This window comes from Ziziphus jujuba, chromosome 1 (genome assembly GCF_031755915.1).
Source record: "Ziziphus jujuba cultivar Dongzao chromosome 1, ASM3175591v1".
Lineage (NCBI taxonomy): Eukaryota > Viridiplantae > Streptophyta > Magnoliopsida > Rosales > Rhamnaceae > Ziziphus > Ziziphus jujuba.
Genome location: NC_083379.1, coordinates 42,025,358 through 42,041,922, shown reverse-complemented (window position 1 = coordinate 42,041,922; position 16,565 = coordinate 42,025,358). Strand labels below are relative to the sequence as shown.

Genomic DNA, 16,565 nt, shown 5'->3' with positions numbered 1-16,565 from the left:
GTGCAACGTCTTTTCTTTCCTTCTAATGTCCTTCCATTTTCCCTCTTAGGGCTTCCCTTTTATACCTCTAATTAATAATAGTAACCAAAAAAAAAAAAACAACACTATGAACAACCTCTATTTAGTTTTTGAGCCAGAAATTCCAGCTTGTCCACAGATATACTGATATGGGTGTAAATCACCTCATTCAATAATTAGTATACACATACAATCATGATCCACATACAATCATGATCCACATAACAAGAACAAGAAGCCATTAGAGAAGGTTGTGATCCAGTGGTCTTCATGCAAAAGAGATCAACAACCGACAAGTAAAACCTCCTTTCCACGCGTCTGAAGCTGTTCTTGTTATTTCTTATCCTGTTTTTTCAGAAGCCAGAACAACAAGATGTAAAAAAGCTCATTGGCAAAATTCAATACTCCTATTGGTGCATCAGTTCAATGCGAATTTACAATTTCCAACAATGTTTAAATGCATTTTTCCATAATCGCATAATGTCAATAAGAAGATTGTCACCACGGGCATTAGATTTACGATTAAAATAACGTCTTAAGAAGATTGTCACCAAGAGCATTAGATTTACGATTAAAATAATGTCTTAGTTTCGATTTTAGGAAATTGAAAACAAAAGAGTACATACCAGTGGATCTTATAGGGGTAGATCGATCTTCTCAGACCATTTAAAAATGTCGGAGAAAACTTGGTCACCTCCCAAATCTTCTCCTCTAGCACCAGCTGCCACCCTTATCACATCCTCGATCAAAGCAAAGTTTCCCATTATGTCAACATGAGCACCACTTTGGGTTCCCCGACCCTCGAGCAGGTTGGCTGGAGGGGAATGATCATACTCTCTAACATATGTTCGGATTCCTGAAGGATTAAATCTGGTTTTGCCCCGCCAACCTTTAGCACACATAAAGCCTGCACTTAAAACAGGCACAGTCTCATCCCCCTCGACAGCATATACTCCATCCGTCAGACAGCTGTCTTCATCTTCACCATTAACTGAAGTATCAATCTGAAATGGAATGTAGCATTCTGAAGAAGGAGATAACTTATAAACATAAGCTCTTTCTGTTGGTATGCCAACTCCATAAAGAGAAAAGATTTCCATATCAGGAGCATTTGGTAATCTGCAAAACACAAGTGAAGATGGAGAAGTTATCAACCTAATTATCTGAAAAAAAGGCAAATTGCTATAATTTACTGAACCAGAGGAAACAATAAAATCTGAGCATTGTGGACTGCTAAAAGTTTTGGATTGCATGGTATTAAAGCTGTCTGAAATAAACAAGGATTGTAAATCCAAACTATTAGAGGACAAGATGTCTCTTTTTAATAAAACTTATATTAAATTTTCTCATGCTGAAATCAATCATAATAGAAAAATCGAGAGTCCATCCATGCATGTTTTCCTGCTAGACACTGAGAGAGAACCGAAGAGTAGAGGTTAATGTACATGAAGTGATAGATGATGGTCCCTCCTCTTAATAACATTATAATTGACAACATATAATGGACAATAGCATTATAATTGACAATCATATTTAAAAACTTGAAACAACAGGATATAAAAATCCTCACTTTGTCTCCAATGGGTTAGACCAATATTTGTAGTGATTGTACTTTGGATCCTCCAAATTGTCAGCAATTCCATATGAGAAATGAGCACTACCACGTGCCATCATTTTTGGGGCTACAAATTGAAGCAGGTCTACAACTGATCCAGCAGTGTATACTTTATAATCTGCAACAGCTCTGATACCCTCAATTCCCATGTCATGGTACTCAGTCCATACATCCCGACAAGTAGTATTTGCAACATTAAAACCCTTAATGGCACCCTGTAAACCAATTCAAAGGTAAAATACATAAATGCAATAACTTTATACAGAATAATTAAGATGTTAAAACACTCACGGAACAACCAAAGTGTAATACCAAACCACCCAACCCCATTGATTTTTTTGCTACACGGGTTAACTTGTTCTTTGGGTTTTTTTATTTTAAGATATAAAATTTTGGAAAAAATGGTAACCAACAACAAGAAAGGAAATAATAGGAAACTATATCATTGCACAAGGGTTTGCAAAGTATGATTCAACGTAGCATAAATAATGTATAATAATAGTAATAATTCAAAAATCTTGAATGTTGTTTAAACCTAAATAAACAATACACTTGCCATCCACAATTCATAAGCTCATCAAATATAGAACCTTTTTGGCACAAGATCTCATCAATTAAATAATTATTTTGAACCCCCACGCATGATCCTTCCAACTCCTAGATTCCACATGCCATTCTGTTCATCACTAAGGAAATAGACAGAGGGAAAAAGACAGGGAGATAGAAACTCTAATATTTCTTTAGAATTACGAGTTCTCACAAAAACACAGCCTTACCTTAAAGTCAGTCCTTTCTATCTCAGATGAATGTGCCTCTGCTACATCTTTTCCAAATGATATAATCCTTCCATATTTAATAGTTTTTGATTCAGAAACTAGATCATGAGCCTTATTTTCTCTTGTAAACTGGGTATCATTGTTTTTTTGTCTCTTCGTGCTAGGACGAAACCCTTCCTCAGGAGACCAATCAAGACCACCCCATATTGTGTCCCCACCTTTTGGTATCATAGACATGGTTGAGTCCCAAGTGCGAGTCATCTTCATTACATGTTGCAAAGTTTGAAGACGAAATAGATCGTTATCCAAAAAACCAGGTGCAATGGCCCTATGTTAGAAAAATAATACGAAAACATTAAGATTTCTCATTTGAAAAGAGAAAAATAAAGATAAAGATTGAATTTGCATTTTACATAACAGCAGACCACATGCAGCTGTAATAATTTGAAAAAAAAAAAAAAAAAAAAAGAAAAAAAAGAAAAGAGATCTCGGAATAGAATCAAAGGGAATGAAAATGATATTTCATATGCAGCTATACTGGCTTCATGCACTTTTGTTATTACATACAGTTAGAAAAGTAACCAATACGCCATGTCATGTTTAACACATTTAATACATGAAAGTTCTACCATTCATTTATACGTATGTAGTAGAAAAAAAGAGACTATGACTCCACAAAATGTATATGAGAATATGGCTCAATAAACACATGAAAATAGCGTAATAAAATTAACAAGTTAACATAAAAAGAAGAAACTGACATCTTATATATGTATTTTCTTTTCGTATGCTATTTCTCAAGAGTTGTCAAAATATTGGCTGAAATGGAATGCGGGTAAACTAGATTGGTCATATTCAGACAGTAAATAAACATGAATATATGAATTTGAACAAACACTGTGAAAACAGTATTGCAGGGTGAAAAAGAAAGTGCCTCGGCAAGCAATCATAAAGCAAACTAAGTTCCTACTCGCCATTAAGATGGCAGATTAAAGAGGAACCTGGCAACTGCAATATCCTTGGCTTCAGCAGAGAAAAGCCCAGAGACAGCCTTTGGAACACCCAAAAATGGTCCACCAATGTTCATCACTGCCTTAATATGCTTCGAACACCAATCTGGTCCTCCCCCACCACCCATTGGAGCTGGGGCCTCAACCCACTTCATAAAGTGCAGGAAGTACAAGACACCCATTGAATGTGGAATAATAACTGCCTTTTTCCCACCATTAGTAGTAACCATCAATTCAATGTTACTTTTTATCCGGCTTAGAGTCTGATCTCTTACCTAACAAGTAACCACATGAGATTACATAAATATTGTGGCCAAAGAAAACAATAGGTAAAAATATATGGATATCAATAGAACATGGCAACATCAATGAAAAATCCACAGAAAGCACAACGACACACTTAAAGTTCAAGCTAAAAAGAATACCTCAGTATTCTGAAACGCGAGTCTCCAATCATATGCAGCCATATACATTGTTTTCTCCTCATAACCAATGCGAGCCAAGTTAGCAATCAGAACTGCCCACACAAAGTACCCTGGAGCAAAGTAATCAGCAGCCACAAGTCCAGTCACAGGCCTGACCCTTACACCAGAAGGATCCAATCCAGTTTCATTGTCCAGTGACATGTGCTCCACCCAGCATAAGGGTCTGAAAAAGATCAAATGCACGATTGAAATTTGATTGCCAAGTATCAAAAGCTCATCCAGTTCTAAAGTTAAATGCAAAACAGGGGCAACAAAGTGTATTTCTAAAAGCATCTCGAGACCAAAAGGTTTAATTAGAACTTGCCAACCAACCATTCTCACTGGAATGCTAGCCCTGAAAGGCACTTAACCAGTTAACTATATGAAAATTTGCAAGCATCAAATTTAATAACAAAACCTATATGAATATATTCCATTAGACTAAATAGTTCCTAAAAGGCGCTGGCATTTGGACTGGCTGCAAAAACTTTACATTGTAACCGAAACCACATTTTGTCTGCATTCCAAATTGCAAATGATCCAACCCACTCATATACTTTAGCTAAAGCCAATGCCAAACACACACTTGGCCAAAAAAAAAAACTTCCACACTAACAAAACAAAGAATCAAGATGCAATAAAAGTTACTTTGGCGACAATTTTGGACACTTGGACCTCACCTTTTTCAAATTGAAAGACAACAGAAGTAAAGCTGTAAGATTGTCAATATATTAATATTACTACGATGCACCAAATAAAGAAACAATCCAATATTAGAAATAAACTGTTCTTCAAGTACATGTAAGGCAATACCATATCTGATCATTACCTCCCAGTCCTTATCAACGACCACCAATTTCCGGAATTCTTATTGTTAAGGCAGAGTAATTCAATTATTTACCAGTTACCTTGATCACAAAAGTTTGGTAAACTTAGATAATCAAATTTGGAAAGTTTCTATTCCTAAATCCTAAACTCAATATAATCCAATTTTCATTATTCGACCAACACCACAATCCCACAACAACGTCAAGTTATGAAAATTACACAAAAAATTCAAAAAAAAAAAAAAAGAAAAAAAAAATCATAGAAATCGTAAAATACCTTTTGTAAACTTCTCCAAACGTGCCGCCCCAGAGGCGTTTCCGGAACAGTCCCTCGGCGCATTGGTGGCCCTCCCACAATTCGAGCCCGCCGGTGACAATCCCGGGTACGAACACCACGGGATGCTTAGCCCTCAACCCTTCTTTCCTCAATTTGACACCGGGCGGATCCGGCATCGGTCCCGTGATCGCCTCGGTCACATACTGAGGGAAAGAAGCCGGCATAGCATTATACATAAACAGCAAAAACCACCAAATTGTGCAAATGCAACCCACTAACCAACAGCATGTATCCAAACACGACCATTTGCTCTTCTTCTTCTTCTGCCTCCATATTTTACCTTTCGGTGGTATCTTCTTCTTTTTATCATCCTCTATTTCTTCTTCTTCCTTTTCTTCTTCTTCTTCTTGTTTGCTGTTTTCGCTCCTGTTCTTTGAAGTATCCGAAGGAGTCTTTCTTCGCCGAAACAAAGCCATTATTCGCTACTGTGCGTAGAAGCTTTTCAGCTACTAATCGACAAAAAATACCAAAACCGTGTGAATCTCAAGCACAGTAACGGTACGCACTTGTTCAAGTTTCATATGCTTCCCATAACATAAAATAAAATAAAATAAATAATATAAGAATTTTTTTATTTTTTTGGTAATATCGAGCTAATTAATCAAGTTTGAATTTTCAGAGAAAATTTTCTTTTCTTTTCTTTTTCTAGTACAACTTTTTCGAAAAAGAAAAAAAAAGAAAGTGATTCAAAAGCTATTAAATTACGACATCAAAGTACCAAACTTCAAGGTGACACAATATTTTAAGATAACACCGAATCTACAAATCTACAAAGCCCATGACTGTAACTCTACAGTCGGTAAATACCCATACAGTCGATGTTGGATTGTTGGAATTTTATTTTATTTTATTTTATTTTTTTTCTGGGCAACCAAACGGTAGGGCTAACGGAAATTGAGTGGGAATGGTAACAAAGGAATGGGCGTTGAATCACCAGCGACATGGGCGACTAGCTGGTTATTGAGTGGTGGTTACTTAACGGTGGGCCCAACTTTATGAATTCAATTGTTGTTGAACACGTGGCATGGTTTTGGTCCATTAAGTTTTAAGATGTAAAGGAGATTGTTATCACTGTAGAGGATTTTGTCACTGCCCAGAGCAGTTCAGATTGGGACCTTACGTTCAATCCATGTGCAAGCATTTATTTGTTTATTTATTATGAGCTTCCGTTATATTTTATTTTTTTCCCATTTATATACTATTATTCCTTATCCTTATGAGTAACAATGTCAATCTAACAATGTCAATCTTTCTGAATAAAATTCTAAATTTGAATTTTCATTTTTGCTTAAATTCTGAATTTGAATTTTCTTACCTTCAAAATCAAAAAAAGGTATATGTATAGATTTTAATATTTTAAATTGTACTGGGTTGTAAATATTTTCATAATGATATCTTACAAAATCCATGTTCAAATAAATAATAATATAATGACAAATAAATGCTTGTCTTTAAGGACTACTTAAAAGTACAAACAAGCTCCCTTCTAAAACCTAAATAGATAAATAAATACGAGCTTTCAATTTCATCCTGACCAACAAAAAAAATTCCATGCTTTGGATGGATTTGGGTCCACTCATCAAGTTTAGGGCTTAAGTGTATTGGGACTGATTAAGAGAAAGTTTATTGGTTCTCATCCAATCAAGCTGGTTCTTCACAGTCATGTTAAGCTGTTCACCCTCCCCTGACCCAAAAAATGGTCCAAAATGTAAGTCCAGATTTGGGCTTGGATCACTTCCTTGGGCTCTAATAAAAATATCAACCATACAAAGCGACAATGATTGTGTTATTAAAAAAAAAAAAAAAACAAAAAAGGAAAAGAAAGTAATAATAATAATAAATAAAATTATCTTATATAGTGCAATAATTTATTCAACATTCCAAACAGTATGAAAGAATATGGGAGGCTTGACTTTCCACGTAATTGTAGGGCCAAAAGAAATTTGCTAACAGTAGTTAAAACATGTAGGATTAGCATTATTAGATATGCAAAGTCCTTAACTTTATTTCAGCCAAAAAAAAAAAAAAAACCCAAAAAAAAAAAAAGGTCCCTAACTTTATTTTAAAAAAAAAATAAAATTGTTTTAATAACTCTATCCAAAATATATATATAATTACATTTATTCATCTTTCCATCTTTTTTTTAAATCTACTAACTATATTTAAACAAATTCTTATTCCACAAACAATAATATTATTCACTTCTTTTTATTAAAAATTTAGAAGAAATATTGTATAGAAAAGTCAAAGTTTCAAAATTATTTTCTAAGTTTCGTTGCTAAAAAGTAAGACGATAAGTATTTTCACACTCTCAATAAAATACATGCCTCTCATGAATGTGAGTGTAATGAAACCTCATAAACACAAGTGTTATGGGTATAATATTAAGCTAAACTCACTTGATAAATTTATTAAGTCATTTCATGTTATAATATAGAATAAAATATATTATTTGTTTTTTAATATAAGTTAACAACTATTTTTTTAATATCATATATAATTAAGGTTCTATTATTTTTCTTTGCCTAAGCCTCTTAATGTTGAGTCAGCCTTGTTGGTATTCCTAAATTGTTTGAGACAATAAAGGCTGGTTTTGAAAAAAGAAATAGGTGTTCGAAAACCAAATTACAATAAGCAACCGAGCAGGTACACTAGTGCCTTAGTAAGAGTAATGAACTAGTAAGGCCTAAATGCAAGACAATGCTCAAGCACTCTAATAGTCTGATTTCAAAACATTTTTCCAAACAAGTGAAAATCTATAGTTACTTTCTCTCTTTTCACATTTTTTTTTTCTTTTCAGTTTTCTTTATGAAACCTTAATCTAAACACTCACCAACCTTGACCGAATCCCATGCATATGCAGTTTCAGGGAAGGCTCCACTGGTTCTTTGTAGTTGATTTCTTTATTATGGTCGTTATAATTAATTGTCAGTTGCTTTGTTTTAGTCCATGTAATAATTAATTGTCAGTTGCTTTGTTTTAGTCCATGTACTCCACTATTTTGCAATTATATTTATACCTCATATTTATAGATGGAAGCTTGTAATAGGATTATTACGATGAACGAATGAGTATTTTTCCAAACCCCCTTATTCTATCTCTCTCTCATTTTCTCAATTATTTTCTCTTTTGTTAATTTAAGAACACACCAATTGGTATCAAAGCCTTGGACTCTTTGGAGATTCCAAAGAAAATCGATGTAGAATTCTAAAACGAAGTCCTGAAAATCTTGGATATGCATGAGTCCAAGTTTGAAAAGATAAATGCTACCAAATTGTAGGCCTAGACATTTCAAATGGGAAGATGGGGAGCGAGAAATCAACCCCTTCTCCCTTGTTGAATCTGTTAGATATTGTGTGGACTAATCATAAGTATGTAACTCACTTATAAGGTTTGTTTATATCAGTAATGGAACTGGCTTATTTATTGACATTTTCAATAGGGCTCTTGGTCACACACTCGTTGTAATACTTCAATTGACCCATTGGACTGAAGGATTTATTCTTTCCAATTGACTTATTCCCTGTTTTATTATTATTATTGTTATATTATATTATTACTATTATTATTTATTAATTATTTTGTACATATATAAATAAATTGGGAATGAATAGCAGGTGATATATACCATTCACATATTGAATTATTAGGGTTTTGAGGTATCCATAATGTTTATTTGGTGAAAATCTGAGGAAGAAATGTTAGAGAGCAGTGTATCCATTAGGCACTGCTTTTATTACTCTCATGTTCTATTTGGCAAGTAAATCGGATAAATCAATTGCTGCACTTAAAGGTTAATAATTTAATTAAATACAATTTTGTAATTATATATATGACGATCTTGGATTACAATGCTATAGTTGATGCATATGAAATTGTTTATATTATGGTAGCACTAACAATTGGTATCAAAGCCAAAATACACAAATTCATAAACTGTATCTTTATATGTATTTTATGTGTTTTATTTTATGAAAACATTCGGATTCTATTTTCTGCATATTTTGATCAATGGTGGTTTGATTGAAATCAAATTTTGTATTTCATTACATGAGTTCTTTCGATCTTTTAAAGCCCTTGTTGAATCTTCACATAAGGTGGTTCAACAGCAACATGATGTGGAGCATATGGTGGATGGTAACATTGTGAATCCTCGAAAAGGTGGTTCAATTCAAAATGGTTTTGAAATTGACAAGGTGATTCACGTGTTGTTGTAATAAAGTCATATAGCCCAAATGGTCTTAGTCATCTAATGATAAACTTTGAAGGATCTTACGGCTATAATGGTTGCTAGTATCCATCACAAGGCTTTCTTGGAAATTCTATCTTGTTTTCATCCTTGCAGACAAAGATGATTTAGGTTGGAATAATAAAAACCTTGAGGTCCGCATCCCATGCACGTAGAAACTTGAAGGAAAGGTCCACTAGTTCTTTGTAGTTGGTTTCTTTTATCATAGTAATTATTATTAATTGTCATTACTCCATGTAGTCCACTACTTTCAGTTATAGTTTCTTTAGGAGAAACTATACCTCATATAAGTAGATGGAAGCTTATAATGGGATGGGTTATGATGAATGAATGAGTATTTTTCCAAACCTCCTTATTCTATCTTTATCTCTCCCTCATTATTCATGTCACCATTGATATCCTCAACGTGATGGAAGATACGGAAGAGGAAACGTTTGAATATACCAACGTTGAATCGGACAGCAACAATGTTGATGGTTGCTTGACTGACTATTTAGATGATGAAATATATGGAAACGGCTCCAATGTTGATGAGTACTCTAATTTATGGGTGTTTGACCCTGAAAATAGTGGGCTAGGATTTCGCTCTTAATCTAACAAAGCTTTTCGGAAATCATGATGGAAGCGGTGAAAGGAGAGGGTTAGGTAACAGTGCAAATCAGTTTGACTATTATCTATGGGTGTTTGGCCTTGAAAGTGATGGGTTAAGGTTTTGCTTTGGATCCAACAAGGTTCCCAATGATCATTCTAGAAACGGTGGTGGAGGAAAGAGATTGTTTTCGGCTGGTAATGGTGATAAATTGTATGGGTTTGGGTTCTGTTAATTGGTTTCATTTGGGCTTTAGACTCAATGATTCTACCCCATTCAGAGGATGACAACAATCGATGTGACGGTCATGACCATCAGGGTTTGACTTTGATATAAGCATAACATGGCCATGATCATCTTCAGGGCTTGAGTTTCTGGCCTCCATTTGTGTTGGATGGATCTAGATCATTGGTTCAGGTTTCTCCCTGATGGTGGGTGGTGGGCCTCAAGCTAATGGGTTTGGCTTGAGTTTGGGCTATGGTGTTAGATTTGGGTCAAATATGTCAGGCCCATTCTGAGGAGGTCCAGCATCATCTACGTGGTCATCAGGGTTTGCCCCATGACAAACAGGCTCATCAGAGTTTCGCCACCATCGTGGAGGAGAAAGTAGGTCATCTATGTTTGGCCTTGGCGATATCATTAGAAAAAAGGGAATTCTACCCATTATCCCTCGTTTGGAGGCTTTAATAAAATATACCTATACCTTCTAATACTTTTTTCATTTACCCCTCTATATCTATTTTGTCCTTAATAAAAATTTAAATGACTTGAGTGTCCCTATTTCTTTTTTTTTTCCCCCCTTTTTCCTTTGAAAGATCCACACCAGATAATCCTGCACCTATTTTGTGTCCAAATTCCTGCATTCTTTCTTCCTTCTTTACACAAATAATCCCTCCCATTGAAAACAAAAAAACCTCTACTTTCTTCTGTTAGCTTTCTTCTTTCTTCGTGAAAAAGCATCCCTCACTTTCGTTATCTGTGTATTTTTTTAGTTGGATTATTTGCACCAAAAAAAAAAAAAATTGCTTGATAGATGGGAAAAAAGTTCTTGAATAGACCCGAAGGGGCACTTCTGCAGTGCTTCCCTTCTCAGAACCAAGTGACAAGAGTGATGGCAGTTTTGAATATTCTGTCGAACCATTCCCAGGATGAAGAGTACCATGGCGACCAGTCGGAGGCTACTTGGAATGAAGATCCTGCTATAAGGGCTACCTACGAACACTTCAATGGCAGGTAAAGGAGTTTGAAAGCTTCGCTAACGAAAGGAATGTTAACAATGATTTGAAGGACCAAAATGGAGGTAGTGTTTTACCGGAAAGGAAAATGAATTTTATTTGATTTTATATTAAATAAGAGTAATTTAGGAATATTAAAAATAAAAAAAAATGAGTAAAACAAAAACTACTTAAGCGGAGAAGGTATATTTCATCAGGCCCTCTTAAAAAAGGGATATTGGGCCAAATTCTCCTAGAAGAAATGTGTCACTGAGGGGGGTTTGGGCTCGGCGGAAAGGGAAGTGGGTTCGGCCTTGGCGGCCGAGGCGGAGGAAGTGGAGACTCATCGGGGGGGTCCGATGGAGGAGAATCTGGATCTGGTGGAGGAGATCCAAAATTTACCTATGAAGAGGTCTTCGGTGTAGGCGGAGGTATATTGTCGAAGCCAGAGTCCTTGACGACGGCGGCAAATCAATGATCAACTTTAAGCTCTTGAGCGAAGCTTAAATCAATGTTAAGCCGAATTGCAGAACCTGAGAAGCTTGAGGATGGGCATGTATTCAGTGGCCGACCGATTCTGCAATTGAAGAAGACATGCGGAACTTTATTCTTGGGGTGTAGTTAGCTAATGCTATGGCAATTGGTTGCATTGGTCGGAATACGTTACCGAAAGTATAGAACAATATAAAGGAAGGTTTTTGCCATACGACAAGTACGAGGACCTATCTAAAGGTCGTTGAGGACTGTTATTTGCAAGTGGGTTCTACCTGAAAGATAAATTTTGGCGATTCGGATGGTTTGTATTTTTTGTGATTACGAGTATTCTGGAGTTGGTGCTCTGGAAGTTTCTTTGTGGACAGATAGATATTGTTCAAGCTGTATGTGCGTTTTATAGGATGTAAAAAACTGGCGGGAAATTCAACAGAACCACCGTCACGTCCACCGTCTCCACGGTGAAGAGTCATCCCTCCTCCGCTCCCTGTCCTGCTTTCACCTCATGAATCATGATTCGCTGCCTACTACTTGAAGAAAATATATGTCTTGTTGTTTTTTATTTTTCATTGCAGTTTATCTTTTCTTAACTTTTTGATTCTATGATAACAATTATAAAAGAAAGAACTTTCTTGGTGATAGGTGTTTACAATTTGTAAAACACTCATTTCCTTCATTGCTATGTCAATATGTTTGAATTCTTCTATTCAAAATCTTATGACAAAGACATCCAGATGAGATGAGATCACCCAGGCGACTGCTTTTCTTATTGAAGAAAATAAGTTACTAAGATTATGACTTATGATGCTTCTTTGAGTAACTATCGATATATTGATCCTTAAGTCACAATTTTAGATAACTTACTACTATTCTGATATAGAAGATGAAAATAGATTGAAATCTCATTTAGTTCAAAGTTATCGAAGAAGTTGTAGAGCCTTATTCCATCCCATTTATCTTCATTTAAAATTGCATGTTGGCAATTTCGCGGTGATTTAAAATTGTTGTTGAATACATAATATAGGCCGCCACAGTTTCTGCAAATGGAGAACGTGAGAATTGGAGAACTGATAGCAAGGGCAATGGAGAAATTGGGAAAGAAGGTGTCATTATTGTTGTTTTACGCATCTTTTTTCCCTGGTTTTGTACACTATTCTCTTGGAAAGTATAAAAACTTTATATAATGAACTGGAAGTGGTGGAAGGAATGAAGCTAGGCAGAGGTTATATTTAACCTTACTTTATTACGGATTAGAAGACTCCCAAATGTGTAAGTTAAGATTTTTGTTGTTTTTATAAATAATTTTTACTTGACTGTCTATGAGTTGCTTTAGTACTTTTTCTCTTCTGAGCACTTGAGCAGACAAGATCTAAAGTCTCAACTTATCATGCTGTGATGGTTGCTTAATAAAAATTCAGCAAATTGTATGTTTTGCTCTCATTCAGTCTGAAGTTATGCTGTATTGATCTTTTTATCTATAATTCAAAGGCACTGTTTTTCTGTTACATCTCTCATGTGATTTTTGTTTAACAACTTTTATTTTCTTGACATCATGCTTTATTATTTTTTATTTACTTTCTATTTTTATCTATGACGGCAGGTTAACTTGAAGGCCCTCTAATCCTCGTTAATGAAAAGAAAATTTCGGACATGAATTCACTTGTGAGAATACTAGAGCTAGTAATGAAGGTGATGAGCCTTTCTTATTGAATAATCTTATATGTTTTAGTGGGTGTACTCATTCCTTCTTCCTTTTGCAATCCAATGTTAAACAGACAAATAGATCACTTCTTGTTGCGGCTGAGGATGTTGAAAGTGGTCCACTAACTATTCTTATAGTCAACAAGCACCATGCTGGGATTAAGGTGATGGCTTTGCTTTAACTTACTGTATTAGGCTAATGCATCAAATGGTACAAGATGTATATATGTTTATCAACTTCAATAATATAGCATGGTACTGTGAAAACATATCTGCAAAAGTTAGAGCTGAGGTTAGGTAAACCATCAACAACCCTATTACATTCCATGTGGCATGAACAAAAGGGAAGTCCTTATTATGGTGAAGAATACTCTTTCACCTCTGAATAAGGTTGTACAAGGATGCTGAGAATGAAAGCCCTTGACAATCCAATCAACAACAGCAGCAGAATCATTTCAATGATCATTTTACTAAAGTTTAAGGACTGAATATGCTTGAGATCAAAGTAGAGACCTCATATCTCAACTAGGACATAGCTAGCTTTTCGAAGATTGACAACAAAACTAGAGTTCCAATGACCATGGTCATCTCCAATAACCCCCCCAGCATCAGCTAGCACCAAGTTAGGCTTATAATTCCTGTCAATGTTAAGCTTGGATCACTTCTTTTGAGCTCCAAAAAAAATATCTATCAAACAAAAAAACAATGATTATGTTAAAAAAATAATACTAATAAATAAAATTATCTTATGGAGGGCAATAATTTATTCAACATTCGAAACGGTATTAAAGAATTTTGTTTTTGTTTTTTTTTTTTTTTTGTTTTTTGTTTTTTTTTTTTGTTTTTTTTTTTTGGGGTAAAACAGTATTAAATAATATGGTAGTGCTCGACTTTGCACGTAACTGTGGGGCCGAAAGAAATTTGCTAACAGTAGTTAAAAAATATAGGATCAGCATTATTAGACATGCAAAGTCCTTAACTTTAAAGGTAACGTGCTAGTTTTATGTAGAAAATAAACACAAAGCCAAAAGTACATTCTTTGTTGTGCCTTTCTAGAGTTAGGACAAGCTTTATTAGGCACTGAGACTACTTTATCACCTACAGTACGATCTCGAACACTTCAAGCAAAGCATATATACATATATAACTACATTATAAGGCAAAGTTTACATTTGAATATACAAAAGGATACTCAGGTGGAAAGCACAAGAACCCATACTTAAATCTCTAAAGACAGCCCAACTGCGTGCATATAAGACAGTCACCCAAACTGCGTGCATGTGTACAGATTTGATTTCTTATGAATTATCTCTCAAGTTATAATAGCATAACAAATATATAAAATTCTATATCTTCAATTAGGTTTTCAGTTTTAAAGTATTGAGGTATCATTTATATAATTGTTACAAAATAACAATTATATATATATATATGGTTAGTTATGTATTATACTAAAAATATATAAAATCAAAATTTTGAAATTAATTTCAAAAAGTAAATCTATCATATTCATCAATTAAATTAAAATATTTAATAATATTATTAAATTGACCTAATAAAGGATTCATTATAAGCTTATATATAATTGTATTCAAATGAAGATATCTTCAACTTAAAAATGGATTTAATTATTTAAAATTATTAGATTACATATTTTTAATGATATATAATTCAACAGTTTTAAATGATTAAATTTACTCATATAGAATTTAAAAAATTAAATATATCTTGATAGCTTAACTGTGTGTATATATATATATATATATATATTGCCACATATATACTTCGTTTGCAAGGAGAGAAAGAAGGGGGCTTTACCTACAATATACTCTACAGGTAGGCTGTATTGTGAAGAAAAACTTGAACTTTCCACTTTGGAAAGGAATGCTGGTGGTTGTCACCTTAAAGAAAAGCATCACAATAATGTAGCTGGTGATAATAAGGTTCCACTCCGCAATGTTTGTTCGGTGTATAAATCATTTTGCTTCCATTCATTATTCTAATGTGAGACAAAACATAAACCATAATATTTTTCTACCCTTTGTGGCCCCATTTTAATAGTTAGCATCCATTTTTTTTTTTTTTTTGAAGAAAGTCAAAATAATCAGTATAAATACAAGAGAATATATTATATTACGAAGTGGGTAATTCATTTAAAAGCATGCTTAATGGAAAATCATGACAGAAGAACTAAAAGAAGTCTAAGAAGAAGAAGAAGAAGAAGAAAAACATATAAAAGTTAAAACAACATATCTTAGTGGATGATCCCCCAAGTTGAATTTATGAAACATAAAAAGATCGAACACAGATTCTTGTATGTATAATGTCGTTTGACTATATATAGTACCATGTATGGACAAATACAGTGGGCATTCTTATTTTAATAATAAAATTATGTGGAATTTTATAAACTTTGGATAATTCAATTCATAGCGGATTGGCAGGAAATTGAAGTTTGAAAGGACAGGTTGAGCCGTGTTGCCAAACAGTTGAGTGAGATGTAAGAGGAATAGAGAGAGAGAGAGAGAGAGAGAGAGATGGTGAGAGTGGAGACGAGGAGTTACTTTTTGGGGGAGGATCGTCCGGGGTGAGTCTAGGAAGAGGCGCTTTTGTGGGCCACACCCACCTTTGTTTGTCATATGCGGGGCCCAGCTTTTTTGGGGACACGAGTCCTCGCGCGATCATCATTCTCCTTCGCGCGTGAAAAAAGGCGGTCTTACTCTTCTCCCTCTCTCTCTCTCTCTCTCTCTCTCTCTCTCTTTTTTATTTTGACTAATTGCAAAAATTTATCAATAAATTTTTATTCTGATTTTCATTTTTCATTAATATTTCCGAATAATTAACCTGAGAATTATGCCAAATCTTTTCTCTCACTAAAATATTCGAAAGAGTGATGGTCTCGTGGGAAAGTGAGTACCCAGAGAAACAAAAAAAAAGAAAGAAAGAAAGAAAAAGACAATCTTTTTGTCATTTGCTGTGTTTGTTTCCTTTTCTTTGTTTTGAAATGCTATATTTTATATTGCTTAATTATATTTTATTAAATCTTTTACATTCTCATTTCACTTTGCTTTTAAAAATATTAATTTATTTTTAATCGAACTGTTCAGTTTTATTTTATTTATTTAACATTTAAATAATGAACTACCGACAGAGAAAGATAGACTGAAAAATGGATAAGACAAATGTTTTATTTTTATTTTTTAATGTTTATTGGGATGTAATTCCAATAAGATCAATTTTCTATATATATATATATATTTTTTTTTTTTTCTC

At 34.2% G+C, this 16,565-nt stretch overlaps 1 protein-coding gene and 1 long non-coding RNA gene across 2 annotated transcripts; one reads left to right on the top strand and one right to left on the bottom strand.

Annotated features, from left to right (window-relative positions):
- Nucleotides 1–94: 94 nt before the first annotated feature.
- LOC107403549 (phospholipid:diacylglycerol acyltransferase 1) lies at nt 95–5,964 on the bottom strand. Its single transcript, XM_016010457.4, has 7 exons — nt 4,988–5,964; nt 3,845–4,067; nt 3,411–3,694; nt 2,410–2,737; nt 1,589–1,848; nt 645–1,137; nt 95–363 (listed from the first exon to the last, which is right to left on the bottom strand). Exons 1-6 carry the CDS (start codon nt 5,461–5,463, stop codon nt 654–656), a joined length of 2,055 nt encoding a protein of 684 aa, XP_015865943.2. The 5' UTR covers nt 5,464–5,964; the 3' UTR covers nt 95–363; nt 645–653.
- Nucleotides 5,965–10,754: 4,790 nt separating this feature from the next.
- On the top strand, nt 10,755–13,925 carry LOC132799828 (uncharacterized). Its single transcript, XR_009634737.1, has 3 exons — nt 10,755–12,052; nt 13,192–13,280; nt 13,367–13,925. It is a non-coding gene; the product is annotated as an uncharacterized LOC132799828 (long non-coding RNA).
- The last annotated feature ends 2,640 nt before the right edge of the window (nt 13,926–16,565 follow it).